This window comes from Neoarius graeffei, chromosome 7 (assembly GCF_027579695.1).
Source record: "Neoarius graeffei isolate fNeoGra1 chromosome 7, fNeoGra1.pri, whole genome shotgun sequence".
Classification (NCBI taxonomy): domain Eukaryota; kingdom Metazoa; phylum Chordata; class Actinopteri; order Siluriformes; family Ariidae; genus Neoarius; species Neoarius graeffei.
The window spans coordinates 50,498,927-50,518,998 of record NC_083575.1 but is presented as its reverse complement, the minus strand read 5'-3'; the positions used below and the strand labels follow the sequence as shown (position 1 = coordinate 50,518,998).

The following is a 20,072-nucleotide window of genomic DNA, read 5'->3' as shown; positions in this document are numbered from 1 at the left end:
CTGTTTGCACAACTTCCTTCTCTTAGATCAAAGCAGAAGCAGTAGAAACTTTCTCTTTCTAATCTGCATTGTAAATGACCCGAACTGATACATAAATGATGTGTTGTTATAGCCAAAATATTTTTCTTGTCCAGATTTTAGCATTATTTCAATTTTCAGTCTGGCTTTGAGAACCATTTACATTTCTGATTGATTATTAATCTTTCACATTTTCTTATTTTGCTTGGTTCTTTGAACTAATCTGCCACAATTTTCTATCCTTGAAATAAAGTCCGTTTTTTTTTAAGCCGAAAGCAATCATTCTTCCAGAAAACATAGCGTGTGCAATAACTTTACCTGACAAGTAAACATAATATATTTTCTGAAAACCAAATGGGCCATTATTATATCAGCTACATTGGAGTTTACATACTTAATTAGCTAATAAATTTTTCTTTCTTTTTTTTTTGAAAGGCAGTTATATTTGACAGCTGACATACAAACTTCACTGATAGACCACTGATCTGGGCTCCACTGGACAAAAAACTGAACTCTAGTTGGGCAGCTATGATACAGCAGAAAGCCTAAAGCCTGGGACATTAGGGAGCACTTTCAGTCGTGCACTCAGATATAGCAGCCAATAATACCAGCACTCGGTCCTGAGAGAGGGATCAAAACTCCTTAACAGTTCATCTACCGGAAACGCACACCCAGAGGCATTACATCATACACCATGAGCTCATATGATCTCCTTAGACACCTACACACTCATTTAAATCCTCATACAGTGGTGCTTGAAAGTTTGTGAACCCTTTGGAATTTTCTGTATTTCTGCATAAATATGGCCTAAAACATCATCAGATTTTCACACAAGTCCTAAACGTAGATAAAGAGAACCCAGTTAAACAAATGAGACAAAAATATTATACTTGGTCATTTATTTATCGAGGAAAATGATCCAATATTACATATCTGTGAGTGGCAAAAGTATGTGAACCTTTGCTTTCAGTATCTGGTGTGACCCCCTTGTGCAGCAATAACTGCAACTAAACGTTTCCGGTAACTGTTGATCAGTCCTGCACACTGGCTTGGAGGAATTTTAGCCCATTCCTCCATACAGAACAGCTTCAACTCTGGGATGTTGGTGGGTTTCCTCACATGAACTGGTCGCTTCAGGTCCTTCCACAACATTTCAATTGGATTAAGGTCAGGACTTTGACTTGGCCATTCCAAAACATTAACTTTATTCTTCTTTAACCATTCTTAGAACGACTTGTGTGCTTAGGGTCGTCGTCTTGCTGCATGACCCACCTTCTCTTGAGATTCAGTTCATAGACAGATGTCCTGACATTTTCCTTTAGAATTTGCTGGTATAATTCAGAATTCATTGTTCCAACAGTGATGGCAAGCTGTCCTGGCCCAGATGCAGCAAAACAGGCCCAAACCATGATACTACCACCACTGTGTTTCACAGATGGGATAAGGTTCTTATGCTGGAATGCAGTGTTTTCCTTCCTCCAAACATAACACTTCTCATTTAAACCAAAAAGTTCTATTTTGGTCTCATCCGTCCACAAAACATTTTTCCAATAGCCTTCTGGCTTGTCCACGTGATCTTTAGCAAACTGCAGATAAGCAGCAATGTTCTTTTTGGAGAGCAGTGGCTTTCTCCTTGCAACCCTGCCATGCACACCACTGTTGTTCAGTGTTCTCCTGATGGTGGACTCATGAACATTAACATTAGCCAATGTGAGAGAGGCCTTCAGTTGCTTAGAAGTTACCTTGGGGTCCTTTGTGACCTCGCCGACTATTACACTCCTTGCTCTTGGAGTGATCTTTGTTGGTCGACCACTCCTGGGGAGGGTAACAATGGTCTTGAATTTCCTCCATTTGTACACAATCTGTCTGACTGTGGATTGATGGAGTCCAAACTCTTTAGAGATGGTTTTGTAACCTTTTCCAGGTCCTCAGAAATCTCCTTTGTTCGTGCCATGATTCTTCCACAAACGTGTTGTGAAGATCAGACTTTGATAGATCCCTGTTCTTTAAATAAAACAGAGTGCCCACTCACACCTGATTGTCGTCCCATTGATTGAAAAAACCTGACTCTAATTTCACCTTCAAATTAACTGCTAAACCTAGAGGTTCACATACTTTTGCCACTCACAGATAATATTGGATCATTTTCCGCAATAAATAAATGACCAAGTATAATATTTTTGTCTCATTTGTTTAACTGGGTTCTCTTTATCTACTTTAAGGACTTGTGTAAAAATCTGATGATGTTTTAGGTCATATTTATGCAGAAATATAGAAAATTCTAAAGGGTTCACAAACTTTCAAGTTTATAATATAATATCATTATATTATAATCCTTTTATATACCCAGTCGATGCACATCATTATATGTACATTATACTTCATACCTTATTATTGAGTTCAATTATTAAATGTTGGTTTAAATTACAAACATCATACTTTCCACATAACATCATGCGCATTTGTTTCTTTAATCAAGTGGAGGTTTAGCCATATAATCAGTGAGTTCCGTCCATTTTCATACCTTTGTGGGTAGCTTGAACAACATTAAGTGATTACAATTGATCAATGATGTCCATTATGCATATATGGAGGAGCACACATAGAAAAATACTTTCAGTTCCATGTTTAACTTACCTGGCACAAAATGGTGTTTTGTTTTTCCTTTTCTTTTTTTCTTTTTCTGTATGAATATAATGAAATCACAGTTGCATGCAGTTTAGCCAGTTACACTTGTACCGGCTCTCCCCTACAAAAGGTGTACAATTAATGATTTCTGGAAAACTAAATACTGCATGATATTGTGACATGAAAATATATAATGATTTTGCACCTGTAGCTATCATTATATTAGGATTATTATAATCCTATTATAATCCTTTTATTTTATTTTATCTTATTTTATTTCTCAATCTAACATGCTATGTAGACAATATGGAAATTGTATGACCCACACCAAGTAAATTGTTGAGAGGCTCTTCCGAATTTTATTTATTTATTTTTTACTTAACCTTTATTTAACCAGTCAAGTCACTAATAACAAGTTTCTTCCAAAGTATTTATGTTTTAACGGTTCAGGAAGAGTTTCATATGGATACACGGGCTAGGGATCTCAACATGCCTAATGGGAGCAGTCAAAAAACTTTCCAAATATATTTGGACGCATCTGTTTGGCAAAATTTCAGAGGAGTCTAATCAGATGAAGCACAAATTATCAGATGACCAGAGAGCAGAAAACAGTAGGAGATTTGTTCTGTACTTTTCTGACATAATAAATGGATTAATAGGGCAAGGAAGAAGTAAATCTCTATGGTGCAAAATTGTAATTCAGAGCAAGTGTGCATTTCAAACATCAAAACAAAAAGTAAGTTCAGTGTCTCCACCATGTGGTGAAATAAGATTTCTCATCTTTAAGGGAAAAAAAATCTGTCCAAGTTTCAGATGTACAATATTCTGGATTTGAGTTCAAAATATCTAATCAGGGGCAGCACGGTGGTGTAGTGGTTAGCGCTGTCACCTCACAGCAAGAAGGTCCGGGTTCGAGCCCTGTGGCCGGCGAGGGCCTTTCCGTGCGGAGTTTGCATGTTCTCCCCGTGTCCACATGGGTTTCCTCCGGGTGCTCCGGTTTCCCCCACAGTTCAAAGACATGGAGGTTAGGTTAACTGGTGATTCTAAATTGACTGTAGGTGTGAATGGTTGTCTGTGTCTATGTGTCAGCCCTGTGATGACCTGGCGATTTGTCCAGGGTATACCCCACCTTTCGCCCGTAGTCAGCTGGGATAGGCTCCAGCTTGCCTGCGACCCTGTAGAACAGGATAAAGCGGCTAGAGATAATGAGATGAGATGAGATGAGATGAGATGTCTAATCAGGCATTTTTTTAAAAAGATGCTCCCAGACATCAAGGACATTGTGCCTGTATTGTTCAGTAGTTAAAAAATGGACTGTGTTCTTCACTAAAGGCCAGAAAACACTGCACTGAATATGGAGATTGATGTTTAGAGCCCTAGCTTATGCTCTATTTATGCACTGTTCCCAACATCTGTGCATGATAAGCATCATCCCACCTTGTCGTCATGGTGCCAATCACAGCCTTACTGAATAGAGAGATCTCATGCTGTCACATGTCCTGTGTAGCTAACATCTCTCTCATAATTCATCAACTCATTACAAAAGTAATGTCATTAATTTTGTATATTGTTCTCAAATTCAAATTCTTCAAACTCTTCTATGTATCTTGAGGACGGTGTAGTTGTAATAATAATAATAGTCTTTGTTTATGTAGATTTGTTTTTATTCTTAGTTCAGGAAATTTTAAAGTGCTTTAAATACCAGATTAAAATGTATTTCTAATAAAGCACATAAAAGAATCAATCAAAGCCAGTGAATTAACTGAAATTCATGAGGAGGACTATTATGAAAAGAATATTTAACAAGAAAAAAGACCCAAGAATTATGAACAGGCCAAGTTAAGCAAGGGTGCTTTTCATCATGAGCTGGCAATCCTAATTCCAGAATTTTAGGGGAATATTCCACTGGCTGAGTTGTGACTAATCCTTGGGATTAACAACAGACCCATGCTTGGAATGGGCTGTGTAATGTGCACTATCTCAGACTCTCTTTTTTCGCACTGCCGCCAGAGCTCTCTGCCATCTACAGGCTGAGCTGTGAGCTGTGTGCTATTCCTGGAGCTCATGCCATCCTCCAGTATGCCAAAACTTTTAGATTTATGTCTGATGCAGAAAAACCTTCATCATTCACAAGACAGGCATCCCGTCAGACTAATAATTGAAATCACTATGCACAGAAGATTAAAATCTATGCAGAGAACACTTTGTGTATGTGTGTGGTAGTGGTGCTGGGTGCATGTTTTTACATCTTGGTGGGGACTAAATGCCTGTACAAGGATAGGAATATCTGACAGTCATTCACAAGAAAGAAAAAAAAAAACACTTTTTGCGAAAATGCCCGCTTTTATTTAAAGAACCAAAAGGTTTCATTTTGGTTACTGAGGATAACGTCAGGGTGCGATTTAGGTGTAGGTAGAGTATTAATTAGCTGCATTAATAATTATGTCTATGTAAGGTCCTCACAAGGGTAGTATGACTATCATGTGTGCGTGTCGGGATCTTGGGCAGTGTATGTGGAAAATAGTAACCTCTGTTTGACACCAGGCAGCCAAACACAGCCATGAATGTGTTATTACTCACATGTTCACGTGACTGCTGTTTTAAAAAGACCCAGCTGGACAATCTGCCATCTCTCTCTCTCTCTCTCTCTCTCTCTCTCTCTCATAGGACTTCACTGGCTGAAAGCAATGTCAAAGATTGTAATCAGGCACAAAGAATAATCATAGTATTCCAGGAAGACCTGGATATGTTCTGAAACTATGTGAAGTGAATGTATTTTGTCAGTGTTCTTCAGTCCTTTTCTGTGTAAGTAAAGGAATGTACTGAGAATTTCTTAAACCTTTCTTAAAGGTTAAAGGACATGCTCATGGCTCAGTATGAGTGATGATTCAGGGTGACTTCTCAGTCTATTTTCAGTCTATTTCTTCCCATAAATAGCTACATGAAAAAAGCTGTTCAGAGAAGATCAGCCCTCTTATGATAAGATAATTGATACAAGTAAACAATATCATGTCAGTATAAAAATTCTCTTGCTGAAAGTTAGAAGCTAAAAGAACATGTAGTGTGGTCACTCTTTAGAGTATCAAGCGGGTTGTCTTACTAAAAATATATCGACCAAATGGATACAATATCAGTGAAGACAACTCTGTCAGCTCAATGGATTAAAGAGAAAGCAGACATTATACTTTATCTAGATTTTAGTTTGACTAATCATAGGCTTTGAGTTTTCGCGCAGAAGCGGGACAAAATGAATGCTTGGTCTTTGAGGATAAAGAGGGAAAATGTTCCACTCATCAACTCCAGCTATCTTTCCCTTTCGGCTAAATTCTTCTAAACATTTCCCATTTCTCTGCTTGCTGTCATGCAGGTACGAGGCAGAGAATGCATTCTTCTTCAACCTGCACCTGTCAGACTTCAACATCATAGACACACTTGGAGTTGGAGGATTTGGACGTGTTGAGTTGGTAAATACAAAATTTGATCTTGTTTGCAAAACATTTTCAAGGGAAAGGAAGTCTATCTGCCTGTGTATTCACTATTTTTGGGTGGGTGGTGCAAATCAAGGGTGGTATACAATGCTCATGTCATGATGTGCTCAATGAACTGAGAATTCAGAATTCTGTATATCTGAAGTAGCACCCAGCGCAACCTTCTTACTATTTGCATTAAAAAAAAGCTCATATTTTAAAAATGCGTAAAGGGTTAAACGGATCTTTGTTGTTGTAATTCCAGGTGCAGCTGAAGAGTGATGAGTATAAGACATTTGCTATGAAGATCCTGAAGAAGCGCCACATTGTAGACACCAGACAACAGGAGCACATCCGCTCAGAGAAACTCATAATGCAGGAAGCTCACTCAGACTTTATTGTCAGGTATAATAATAATAATAATAATAATAATAATAATAATAATAATAATAATTGCAACCTAGGGCCCTGGAGTGGCACAACTGAAAGGCATTTGCCCTGTCATCCACATCTATGATGCCATAGCACTCTATGGCCAGGAGTCCAAGAGGAAAAAAATTGGCAGTAATAATTGATATTTATATTTATATTATTATTTTGGGTAAATTTTTCACAACAAAAATAAAATCCATTTTCAAACTCAATATTCGAGCTTGCTATCTCCAGACAAGAGGGTAAACATTTTTCTTTTACACCACCAGGGAGCACTAGATTATAATTATATTTAATCTACCAAATAAAATCCGAAGCTAAAATAATGGTGAAGCAGCACAGTGCCTCTAGTTTTCACTAGCACACAATCTCCTCCAGATGTATGAATATACACGTAATATGCCACCTGCAGAATCATGTAGATGTGTATTTACAGATAGGATGTTGTGTTGATTTATGTACACTCTTGACCATGTGTGTGCAGGAATCTCTAGTGAGAGAAATGTGTAATTGCAGATAAACTCATTGTGAGAATCCCTCTTATCATCCATTATATCAGCATAACTGGCTTAGTAATTACCGATTTCACTGTGCACAAGGTGCAGACAGGTGACACATGAAGTATGCAGTAAAATCATATCAAAGGCATGCTTCAAGATTGATTGGGATGCTGCCTTGCTTGAAGATTTGACATGCATAACTTCGCACAGGGAGGAACATATTTTTAATATTTTAAGTTATCTCTGTTCTCGAATTTTTTAAGACACAGGAACATTTCAGTGAGGAATTGCAAACAGATATTATGTTTTCCAACTAACTATGACATGTCTTACATGCATTATTATCACTCATGCTGCAATATCTTTCCAAATACAACAGTGAAAAAGACAACAATAATGAGAAATTTTCACAGCATCTCAGCTTTCTAAGGCTACATCCACACGACAACGGCAACGAGATTTAAAAAAAAAAATATCGCGGCCACATGGGCAACGGATCAGTAAAATATCAGGTGCATATGGCAACACAACGCTTGCTGAAAACGATGCAATACACATGCCACACCTCTAGGGGCGCTGTAAGACGGTCCCATCGGAGACACCACAACAATAGAAGAAGTAAGGACGCATGCGCATAAACTATTATGCGCGAGACTTCATATTAGCCACAAAGTCAGAAAAATCTGTTCGTAAAATTACATTATAATGACCAAATACAATGAAAAGTATTTTTCCAGTCTCACCTGTGAAAGGTAATCCCATGTGATCTCGTTTGGACGGCAAACCTGTTGGTACAGTTAAACGCAGTACATGAATGAGGCATCTTTATTCTCCGCTTTGACCCATCCAATATGGCGGCGAGGATGACGTATGATTCTACGCGGAAGGCGGCGTCTTTAATGGTTCAGAATAAATTGAATGCTACACGTTGATGGATTAATTTGTTCTTCTACGCCCTTTTTGAGGAATGTATTGTAGGACTTAAACCAACATCTGAAGAGGTGAGATCGCTCCTTTTTTTCCCTATTTTTGCTGGTGGGATTGACTCTCTCTCTCTCTTTCTCTCTCTCTCTCTCTCTCTCTCTCACTTTGCACCATTACACAATAAATATTCACAGTGAAAATATTTTGTAAGCGCGTTTCATGAACCAGGTTATAGGATTTGTTGACAACTCGCATCGAGTTCGTTACACTTCTACCCGGCGTGAAGCACATGTGGTTGTGACGTCATCATAAACAAATCCGTTCTACTCATCCAGATGACTTCGCAACGGCACTGTTGCCAGATCTTTCCACTCTGGAACCCGTTCTCAAAAGATTTCGTTTTGGGGCACCCAAAACACCAGTGCCGTGTGGACGCCAGGCCGAAACGATAAACAATTTTATCAGATTCACCTGAATCCGTTGCCTTGTGGACAGGGCCTCAATGTAATCAGAATACACACATGTAGCCATCCATCCATCCAACCATCCATCCATTAGCTATACCACTTATCCATCAGGGTCATGAGGGAAGCTGGAGCTGACTTTGGGTGAGAGGTGGGGTCACCCTGGGCAGGTAGCCCAGATCTAACACAGAGACAAACGACCATTCACACACACACATTCACACCTATGAGCAATTTAGAGTAGCCAGTTGACCTAATCAGCACGTCTTTGGACTGTGGACGAAAACTGGAACACCCAGGGGAAACCTACACAGGCACTGTGCAGCAGAGTGTATCGCTGGTTAACCAAAAACAAGTAGTTGTTTGGTTTCATGATGAGCAATACCATGGTTTTAAATCAGTTCAATTTAAAGGTTTCAGTTCACTTCTTCTGTGCATTTGATAACCATTGTGGATGATCAAGATCCAAACATCCTGGAGTGGCAGCCACATACCGTAACATGTGGCAACCATAGCAGATTAAATGCACATTATGTAAGATTTCACAAAATTTGTTAAGATTAGGTCTACAGTATATCAGTTTACATGGAGCTGAATAAGGTTTTAATTTTTTTCACTTTTTGAGCCCACCCCTTTTTACCACCCATGAACACAAAACAGTGTTTCAATTAGAATTAGCATGCTAACTAAAGTTAGCATTAGTAAGGACTGTCATGAAATCATTTTTAAGTGCGCTACATAGCACTATAAGCATGGAAAATGTGGCTTGAAATGATTTGTGGTCACAAGAATGAATGAGAATGAGGCTGCAGTCTTTGTCTTTTTCTTCATAATAAGCTCTTATAATCGCAATGCTGTGGTATTAGCATGTTAGCAAAGGGTAGAGTGAAGGAGTATGAGGGAGTGTCTATAAAATGACTGACAAGGGGGCCATGTAAACACAAAACATGCATTCTGGACCATAATGCAGTTTTCCAAAAGGGATTTCTCAGACACGTAATACTTTACATAGGCCATCATTTTTTGTTTTTTGTTTGTTTGTTTGTTTGTGTTCTTGCTTTTTTATCATGTTCAATATTCCACCATATTTTTCTACCCTATTAGGAAGAAAAAAAATCTGACTATTGCAACTTTAGTCAGTATGGTTTCTGGTGTCACAGCCAGACATAAAATGCATGAGAACCACTGGAGTAATAAACTTAATTGGCTAAAAAACAAAAACCTTTTGAAAAAGTCAACAGTGAAGTCATTGTCCAGTGATGCACTGTGACTCACTGTGAAATTGTAATACCACAGTCTTAATGGTAGTATTATTTGATTATTTCTCAGGCTATACAGGACCTTTAAGGACAGTAAATACTTGTACATGCTGATGGAGGCGTGTCTGGGAGGAGAATTATGGACCATCCTCAGAGACAGGTCAGTTCTGTATACCTGTACTCACTCCAATGACTCAGTTACTGTTTATTTCTGCATTTCCAACATGTCCAACATGGTATTTGCTGTTACAACTACTCTAGTATGGTAACTCTGACTGTTTTTTACATTTTTTTAATCCAGGGGTTCGTTTGATGATTCTACTACACGATTTTACACAGCTTGTGTAGTGGAGGCTTTCGCCTATCTGCATTCCAAAGGCATTATTTACAGAGACCTCAAACCGGAGAACCTTATACTGGACCATCGGGGCTACGCCAAACTGGTACACTAATATCAGATTCGGGTGTGTATACGTGTTAAATGGTAAAAGTAGCAGGAACTGTAAAATATTTCTTTACCTACTTGAAGGTGGACTTTGGCTTTGCTAAGAAGATTGGATTCGGTAAGAAGACATGGACGTTTTGTGGCACACCAGAGTACGTAGCCCCTGAGATCATTCTTAATAAAGGTCATGATATTTCAGCAGACTACTGGTCCTTGGGCATCCTCATGTATGAACTACTAACAGGCAGGTAAGTCAAAGTCTAGTGTACAGTAAATAAATAGCACTACATTTAGCAGTCACATTAATAAATGTGTAAGAAAAAATATTTGAATCTCTAATCCTCAAATATATTTTAGCCCTCCTTTTTCAGGCCCTGACCCCATGAAGACATATAACATCATTCTAAGAGGCATTGACATGATTGAATTTCCAAAGAAGATTACAAAAAATGCTGCCAATCTCATTAAAAAGCTATGCAGGTGTGTTCAAGGTGTGGACATGCAAATAACGCCTGCTGCTGTTACAATAACACTCACTGTTGGTGTGTGGGTTTTTTTCCCTTTCTTTGTTTGTTTTCCAATTCCAGGGACACTCCTTCTGAAAGATTAGGGAATTTGAAAAACGGTGTCAAGGATATTCAAAAGCACAAGTGAGTGTGTATATGATTTTGTGTTATATAGCTCACTGTTGTGTGCATATAGCTCATTATTTACACTACCGTTCAAAAGTTTGGGGTCACCCAGACAATTTTGTGTTTTCCATGAAAAGTCACACTTTTCTTTACCACCATAAGCTGTAAAATGAATAGAAAATATAGTCAAGACATTTTTCTGGCCATTTTGAGCATTTAATCGACCCCACAAATGTGATGCTCCAGAAACTCAATCTGCTCAAAGGAAGGTCAGTTTTATAGCTTCTCTAAAGAGCTCAACTGTTTTCAGCTGTGCTAACATGATTGTACAAGGGTTTTCTAATCATCCATTAGCCTTCTGAGGCAATGAGCAAACACATTGCACCATTAGAACACTGGAGTGAGAGTTGCTGGAAATGGGCCTCTATACACCTATGGAGATATTGCACCAAAAACCAGACATTTGCAGCTAGAATAGTCATTTACCACATTAGCAATGTATAGAGTGCATTTCTGATTAGTTTAAAGTGATCTTCAGTGAAAAGAACAGTGCTTTTCTTTAAAAAATAAGGGAATTTCAAAGTGACCCCAAACTTTTGAACGGTAGTGTATGTTACCTTATATAATTAGCTTTACTCACACTAATAAAATGACTAAATTTTATAGTAATTTGTACAATAATGCACTGTGGAAAAAAATGACAATAAAGAATTGTAAACATATTTACAGTAAAGTACTGTAATCTTACATAGTATAAAATAACATAATCTAGTACATTTGTTCGTTTGGTTCATGCTTTTTTTTCAATAAAATATATTTTTAAAGGATACAACTGAGGAGAAGGTTGAGTGTCTTGCTCAAGGACGCACCCGTAGCAGTTTGTCAGTGCTAGGATTTGAACATGTGCGTTGTAACTCAAAGCTTTAGTTACTGACCTACTGCAGCAAGTGCAACCAGTTTGTGGTAGTTGCAGTGGCTTAGTAGTTAAGGTTTTGAGTCACAGAGCAGAAGGGTATGTGTTCAAATCTCAGCATGGTCTATCTGCTATGGTTGAATCCTTGAGCAAGACCCACAATCTTCTGCTCAGTTGTTATAATTTTTTTATACTAGTTACTGGCAACCCTGTTAATACTTATCAAATTACTGTAGACTTTTTTTTGACAGTGCAGTTATTCAGCAGTGTACTGGAACGTCTTTTGAATTAAACATCAAATTTGATCTAGTTCCATCATAGCTCATTATTGTACTTTCTACAGGTGGTTTGAAGGCTTTAACTGGGACGGCTTGCGGAAAGGAACACTGACTCCTCCCATCATCCCTAGTGTAAGTCTAGAACTACATACAGATATAGGTGGAATGCTTAAAATGCCACCTTTTGTACATTTTATCTCAATTTGTTCCCATTTTATATTAAATGTCTCTAATAACAGTGTAGTGATTACTTTGGAGAGTGGCACTGTTACACATGGCTTTTCTGTAAATACAGTTTCACAACTTCAGCTTTGGATTGTGTGATTTTTACAGTCATAACAAGACATCAGTATCAACTGTTGGCTTTCAATCACATTTTCTTTTTGGTTGTAGAAATATCTGCATACTAATTCCACAGACACTGTCTACTTATTTTAAACTGCAAACTTTTAAACTGCAAAAGTACATGTTACTTTTGTAGATGTTACACTATAAATAAGTAGGAAGTTGTATTGTTAATGTGTAGTTAACACATAGGTGCTGTATAAGTACAGATTTCTGTTACTCCATCTGGTTTTCTTTGGTTAGCATGATATAACTCAAATATTGTATAGGAATTACATACAACCCCATTTCCAGAAAAGTTGGGATATTTTCCAAACTGCAATAAAAACAAAAATATGTGATTTGTTAATTCGTATGAGCCTTTATTTAACTGACAAAGGTACAAAGAAAAGGTTTTTAATAGTTTTACTGACCAACTTAATTGCATTTTGTTAATTTAAATGAAGTTAGAATTTGATGCCTGCAACACACTCAAAAAAAAAAAAAGTTGGGACAGAGACATTATTACCATTGTATTACATCACCTTTCCTTTTATAACACTTTTTAATCGTATGGGACCTGAGGATACTAATTGTTGCAGTGTTGTGATTGGAATTTTTGTCCATTCTTGCTTGATATAAGACTTCAGCTGCTCAACAGACGGTTTGCCGTTGTCTGATTCTCCTCTTCATGCATTCTCAATAGGAGACAGATCTGGACTGGCAGCAGGCCAGTCAAGCACACGTACTCTGTGTCTATGAATCCACACTGTTGTAGCCCGTGCAGAATGAAGTCTGGCATTGTCCTGCTCAGAATAAGCATGGACTTCCTGGGAAGAGACATTGCCTTGATGAATATGTCTCTCTAAAATCCCAATATATCAATGGTACCTTCACACACATGCAACTCACCCATGCCATGGACACTGATGCCCCCCCCATACCATCACAGATGCTGGCTTTTGCACCTGGACAAACTGGATGGTCATGTTCACCTTTGGCACTGAGAACTCAACGTCTGGTTTTCCTGAAAACAAGCTGAAATGTGGACTCAACTGACTACAGCACACGTTTCCGCTGTCTTTCGGTCCATCTCAGAGGAGTTCAGGCCTAGGGAAATCGGTGGCGTTTCTGCATAAAACTGATGAACAGCTTCCTCTTTGTGTACTACAGGTTCATGTTACATTTCCGGATACAGTGGTGGGCTGTGTTAAATGACAACAGTTTTCCGAAGTACTCCTGAGCTCATGTGGCTATATTTGTCACATTAGTATGACAGTTTCTCAGGCAGTGCCACCTGAGGGCTCGAAGGTCACGCACAATCAACAGTGGTTTCCAACCTTGTCCTTTGTGCACTATGTCGTCTCCGAATTCACTGAATCTTTTCACAATATTATGGACTGTAGATTTTGCAATACCTAAAATCTTGCATTGAGAAATGTTCTTTTTGAATTGATTAACAATTCTCTCATGAATTCTGGCACAAAAGAGTGAGCCACAACCCATCTTTGTTTGCAAAGACTGAGCCTTTGGCGCTGCTCCTTTTATACTCAATCATGATAGCAATTAGCCTGCTTATTGTGGAATCTTCCAAAATGGTGTTACTTGAATATCCTATGAACTTTTCAGTCTTATTTTGCCTCTCTCCCAACTTTTTTGAGTGTGTTGCAGGCATCAAATTCTAACTTCATTTATATTTACAAAATACAATTAAGTTGGTCAGTAAAACTGTTGAAAATATTTTCTTTTACTATTGTCAGTTAAATACAGGTTCACATGAATTAACAAATCACGTTTTTTGTTTTTATTGCATTTTGGAAAATATCCCAACTTTTGTGGAAATGGGGTTATAAACGTTATCATTTAAAATGTGAATATACACTTCAGTTCTTACATAAGCCAAGACTGAAGCTAATATTTACATAAGATGAGCTACTGCAAACAGTACAGACAGGTGTAATAGTGCCACAATAATTGTGTGTATAGTTTGTGTGTAACTACACAGTTATTAGAGACATTTAATATAAAGTGAGACCAAAGTGCTTAAGGAATGACCAGCTAGCCTGCTGACCATGCGTTTTATACAGTCATCACTTTAGATTTAACTTGAACTGATTGTAGCATCGGCGAGAAAGAAGCTTGACCTGCAAGTATTGTTAATACGGTGCGCTTGCTCTTTTATTGGCAAACACATGCTTACAGCACAACAACAGACTGTGGTTAGCCACAGGACTGCTAGAAGAGGGAAAATCAGCAGGCGGTAACAAAACCCACTGGGCTTCTGCTGAATACTAAACAAACATCACATACTCATATGCCTGTGTAATGCTTTCTAGTATGAATAAACCTGTAAACACATTTCCTTTATAACAGTATATATTTATGTAGATTAAACTCCTTTGCTCAGACGGGGAAAACTGATAATTTTCGCTTATATTTGACTGTTTCAATTAAACCTTGAATATCTATATCTGTACACATTGCAGTTGATGGTCCAAGTGTATTCTTTAATTTAATTCATGAATAATTATTCTGCAGTCACTTGTATGTTTTATTGTGTTAATTTTAGATTCAACTTCAGAGCAAAAAGCAAAAAAAAAAGTCATAATCATAAACATCTATTTTTTATATGGCGTATAGAACTGGGTTTTATACCCGCAATCTAAAAATTACATTTCCTGATTCAACAACATCTTATGCAGATTAAAGAAAGACATATTACATTCAGCTGGGGAGGCTCACAGGTATGCAAATGAGCACACGCTACACTAAGACGCAGTGATGCTACAATACATAGAGGTGGAAACGAAAGTGACATTTCTATAAAAAAGCATGCATGCGACTAAATGTAAGATACCGAATGATGCTAAATTACCATTCTGTAATTTACATGATTAGATGATCTATTTTATGATCTGCCCCCAGGTCACATCAGCCACAGACACAAGCAACTTTGACAGCTTTCCTGAGGACAATGAGGACCCTCCTCCTGATGATAACTCTGGCTGGGATGTAGATTTCTAAATCTAAACACGATGAGTGCATACACACCAAACTAAAGACCTGTTCCACTGTTGCCTGGAACAGAGCTGCTTCTTTTTGGACTGGCTGCATTTAAAACTGCTTAGAGAGGGAGAGAGAGGAAAACAAAACGCTTCTTTTTGGTTTAGTATCGACTGTTGCAGGAGAAAGTCCCCTTGGACTTATGATACTCGGGACTGCCTATACCCCAGTCCTAATAATAAGGGGGAATAATATATTCATTGTGTGTGTGTGTGTGTGTGTGTGTGTGTGTGTGTGTGTGTGTGTGTGTGTTACCTGCCACAAGCCCTTCTTAACACAGGATATTGTGGATATGTTGTAGCAGGTTGTGACCTTGCTTGATTGCTTTTTCTCCATGATTGGCTGCAAAGTCTTTTCTAACTCTTGTGCAGACGACTCAGTAAAGTGGATTCAAAAATTGCATTCAAACACTAAACATCAAAGCCAGGATTCTAGGTGTCCAGACACACCCGAATGTCACTGTTACAACTAATCAGGCCTGAGTTTCCCAAAAGCATCGCAGCAAAAAGATCATCGTTAAATGGTAGAGCGAGCAGCACAATGAACGCTTTCTCTCCTAGTTAAGATGCTCTTCGCGCTAAGAGGCTTTTGGGAAACCCATCCCAGGTCATTACAGAACATGTACATAGTAATATATTACCGAAAAAAGTTGTTTTAGCTGATGATCATTAAAAAGCACAATTTGTGTTGGATTCCAAAAATGCCTGGTAATCCATCTCAGAAGTGCCCAATACAGATTTTTTTTTTCTATAACCATGTAATAATTACATTCTTACATTATTGTTGGGTGTAATGGAATGTGACTGTTATGACTTGTGCTGGGACCCATAATATATATACGGTAATATGCCCAAGGAGTCCACTGAATTTCTCACACATCATGAACAGCCAACAAGCTGCCCACTGACCTCTAAAGCAAATCATCTTCATGCTGATTTTATTGCCTGAGGAATGATGGATTGTCAAAAAAAATGGTGATTTTGTTTATGTTTAGGGTGCATGAGGATCCTTATTGGTTTAGAAAAAGTTGTGCATGTGGATTGCTTCAAGGCACAAGTCTATTCACATTAGTGACAGATATGGGTCACTAAGTTATGAATGTGATTTATCAAAGCTGATCAGACCTGAGCAAAGAAAAAAATGGAATTGAGCAATAAGGTTTATAATGTTAAAATTGCTGTAAACCTAGGCCGGAATGAGAAAAAATAGTTTGTAACCATTAACCACTGTGATCAGGCAGGTTTTTAACAGGCTTACAAAGTGAGTCTTGAGGAACTGAGTTTTTATCGGCCTCATATTTGGGTGCGTCTAATGATATGATCAAATAGCTTTTGATGGATTTAGGTGTTTCACAGATACAACATTTCACACATTATGTTAAAAATTAGCTGACAATGAAAAGACACAGTGCCTTAAATCAGTGGCGTCCTAATCGCCTCTAATGATTATCTGTGTGCTGCACCCATCCAACAATGCTCGCCATTACACCACATCCATTCGCTCTAGTATTGCAATCATGTTCAAATCGGTTTGAAACAATCTATTGTGAAAAGTCACTTCTTCTTCTTCTTCTTTTTTAAAATCTAAATCTGCACAGCTAAACACTGTGAAATTGGACAGAGACACAACTATGTGTCCTAAAGGCATCATGTTGCCTCTGTATTTTTATGTGGCTTGACTGGCAGCGTAGATGAAAACAACTAGCACTGCATTATCTGACTGTTTCATCCTATTTGTGAATTTGTACTGTGCTACAGTACCCAATGCTGAATATTATAACATATAGCATATGTCTTACTGAACTGCATTGAGATGCCCTCCTCATCCAAGTCCTCCTTTCACTACTTCCTGATCAAACTTAGTCACTGCACCAAAACCAAGAGGAGATGGCAATCATGATTTGCAGTAAACTGCATATAATATTTACTATATAGCCCAAAATGGACACATTATAAATCTGGGGCATTATTTATAAATAACCACTTCTTTTTTTAATTTAACTTTGGGTTGCTTTGACTGCCAGTGATTGGCAAGGACATGTTTCACCTGTTGGAAGCAAACAGTGTGATTTCTACCTACTTGAAAATGAGCCCTGTATGAGGATAATGAACATTTCTTGAATTGCCTACACAGATTTGTTTTAATACTGTACATGTTCATCAATGCTGTTCAGCCCTAGCAGGCATTAGTAATTTTACTGAAAATCATTAATATATGCCTTAGATTATTTAATATTTGACATTTCTTCAGTAGTATAAGGCCTAGTCTTAAATGTCTTAACTCTACCCTTACTCTCCAACCAAGTCTGTTTTTGTTTGTTTGTTTGTTTGTTTGTTTGTTTGTTTTGGTTCTGAGTGGTGTGACTTTTTTGCCAAGATATTTATTTTATATGATTATGAGGTCCTTGTAGTGCAACGCCACTTGCAGAGTGCCTGTTATTAACTTTATAAAGCTGAAATAAAGATGAATTACTTTTAAGCGTTATGTAGAAGTGTCTCTATCTTTCATCTAGGTTTTCTTTTAACGCCAACAGAGGGAGCCAGGCTATTAAAAATTGGTGCTTTCATTACCTGCACTTGGAATTTCACAGTTCTGCACCTTTTTATTTATTTATTATTATTTTTTATTTTTATTTTTTACAGCTGAAGGGTTAGTTAACGATCTGGTGTATTGACTCAAATGTGTTCAAAGCAGCAAAAACAAAATATCCATTACACATTATTTGAATTATGAAAACTTCTGGTAATTAGAAATTTAGTGACAAACTATTAGACATCTGCATTCCTTGTACATTCCCTAAGTAAAATATGCAGCAACATTTCTCCCCATGCCAAAGTCCTGATACAAACTATCTTGTGTACATGTGATTCTCATCTACAGATGTTCTTTTGTCCCGACATTTCTTTTGTATGGCACATTGTGAATTTATTGTGAAACATTTATTTATTGTGAATTTTAATTGTGAATGTATGCATGTTAGAGATGACCAAAGGCAATTTTGAATTTCAGAAACTAAAATGTAAAAATAGATGGATAGAGAGATACTGATATTATTACTAATACCAGATAAGATTGAAGGTGGGGTGGCATGGTGGTGTAGTGGTTAGCACTGTTGCCTCACAGCAAGAAGGTCCTGGGTTCGAGCCCAGTGGCCAACAGGGGACTTTCTGTGTGGAGTTTGCATGTTCTCCCCGTGTCTGCGTGGGTTTCCTCCGGGTGCTCCGGTTTCCCCCACAGTCCAAAGGCATGCAGGTTAGGCTAATTGGTGGCTCTAAATTGACCGTAGGTGTGAATGGTTGTCTGTGTCTATATGTCAGCCCTGCAATAACCTGGCGACTTGTCCAGGGTGTACCCCGCCTCTCACCCATAGTCAGCTGGGATAGGCTCCAGCTTGCCTGTGACCCTGTAGGACAGGATAAGTGGCTACAGATAATGGATGGATGGATGAATGAAGGATTGAAGGTGGCCAGTGTAACTTGTCAAGTTGTATAAAAATAAGTATATAAGCAGTATAACAGGAAAAGATTAACTTTAACTGTGAACATTAACAAAGTTGTTCTTGCAGCCAGCACTGACTAACACCTCTTGCACTCAGAGTCTCTGAATGTGGGATCAACAGCAGAAGAGCCTGGAGGCATTGCTGGCTGATCACATGCAGAAGGGCTCTTCATCTTCTGTTCTTGATACTCTACAGAGTCAGGTTGCTCTCAGGCCTGCATGAATCACTGAACATGCAATTCACTCTTTTGTCTCTGATGAGCACGTCTGCTGGAAGGGTATATCTGAAATTATTGAAAAAGACACACATAAAACAACTTTTTTTTAAAGACATGTTTCGGCATATCTTACGCCATCTTCAATTTAATGAGGAATGACTGTCTTGCATCACATGACAACATATATATACCGGTAATTGGTGCAAGACTAGTCATTCCTCATTAAACGGAAGATGGCATAAGATATGCTGAAACATGTCTTTAAAAAGTTATTTCGTGTTTTTTCCTCTTTAATTTCTCTTAATTTTATTGCGATCACGATCATATCACGAAATTATTTCCCAGATATGTTCTTCCTGCCCATTAACCACATCTTGGTGGGTCTTCTGAACAATGCTGGCAAAAAAAAAAAAAAATGCATTAAAGAAATGTACAAGAAACTAAGTGTGACTCGACCTAGATCTTAGTCAAGTTAAATCTAGTAACCTTTTGTGTAAATGATAAGCTGGGAAGCATTACTGCACACAATGTAGCTCCTGGTGCGCAAACAAACTGACAGCATTCTGCAAAATTCCTTTATTATTATTATTATTATTATTATTATTATTATTATTATTATTATTATTATTTTAAATGTCTGTTCAGAGCAGCGCCAAAACACACACATAGAAATACAAAGTGTTAAGTTAATACCTTCAAGCTGTTTAGGGCAGGTAAAGTAGAGTTTAATGATGGGCTTTAAACACCGCTTTAAGAGATGCATCCTTGGTGTGCGTGTTGGTTTGGGAGGTGCGCGTTATTGCTACACAGAACAAAGCTCGTGTGTGTGTGTGTGTGTGTGTGTGTGTGAGTGAGAGAGAGAGAGAGAGAGATCGTATCTTTTGAATTGTCAATTCTCTGTCCTCATTACCCGACACAGTACCACAGTGAGGAGGGGCGGGTGTCCACAAAGTGCACGTGTATAAAGCCCATGCCACTCTGCCGTTCTGCGCACACGTTTTCTCGGAGA

The 20,072-nt window shown here is 38.1% G+C and overlaps 1 protein-coding gene across 3 annotated transcripts in view; it reads left to right on the top strand.

Moving 5' to 3' along the window:
* Positions 1 to 17,775, top strand: part of prkg1a (protein kinase cGMP-dependent 1a) — a 144,581-nt gene extending 126,806 nt beyond the window's left edge. For all 3 annotated transcript variants that reach the window (XM_060925881.1, XM_060925879.1, XM_060925882.1), the window contains 9 exons: positions 6,014 to 6,110; positions 6,379 to 6,518; positions 9,763 to 9,852; positions 9,994 to 10,135; positions 10,222 to 10,385; positions 10,495 to 10,617; positions 10,725 to 10,787; positions 12,026 to 12,092; positions 15,210 to 17,775. In XM_060925881.1, coding sequence (XP_060781864.1) covers positions 6,014 to 6,110; positions 6,379 to 6,518; positions 9,763 to 9,852; positions 9,994 to 10,135; positions 10,222 to 10,385; positions 10,495 to 10,617; positions 10,725 to 10,787; positions 12,026 to 12,092; positions 15,210 to 15,308 — 985 coding nt within the window. In that variant the 3' untranslated portion in view covers positions 15,309 to 17,775. The remainder of the gene's footprint in view (positions 1 to 6,013; positions 6,111 to 6,378; positions 6,519 to 9,762; positions 9,853 to 9,993; positions 10,136 to 10,221; positions 10,386 to 10,494; positions 10,618 to 10,724; positions 10,788 to 12,025; positions 12,093 to 15,209) is intronic.
* The last annotated feature ends 2,297 nt before the right edge of the window (positions 17,776 to 20,072 follow it).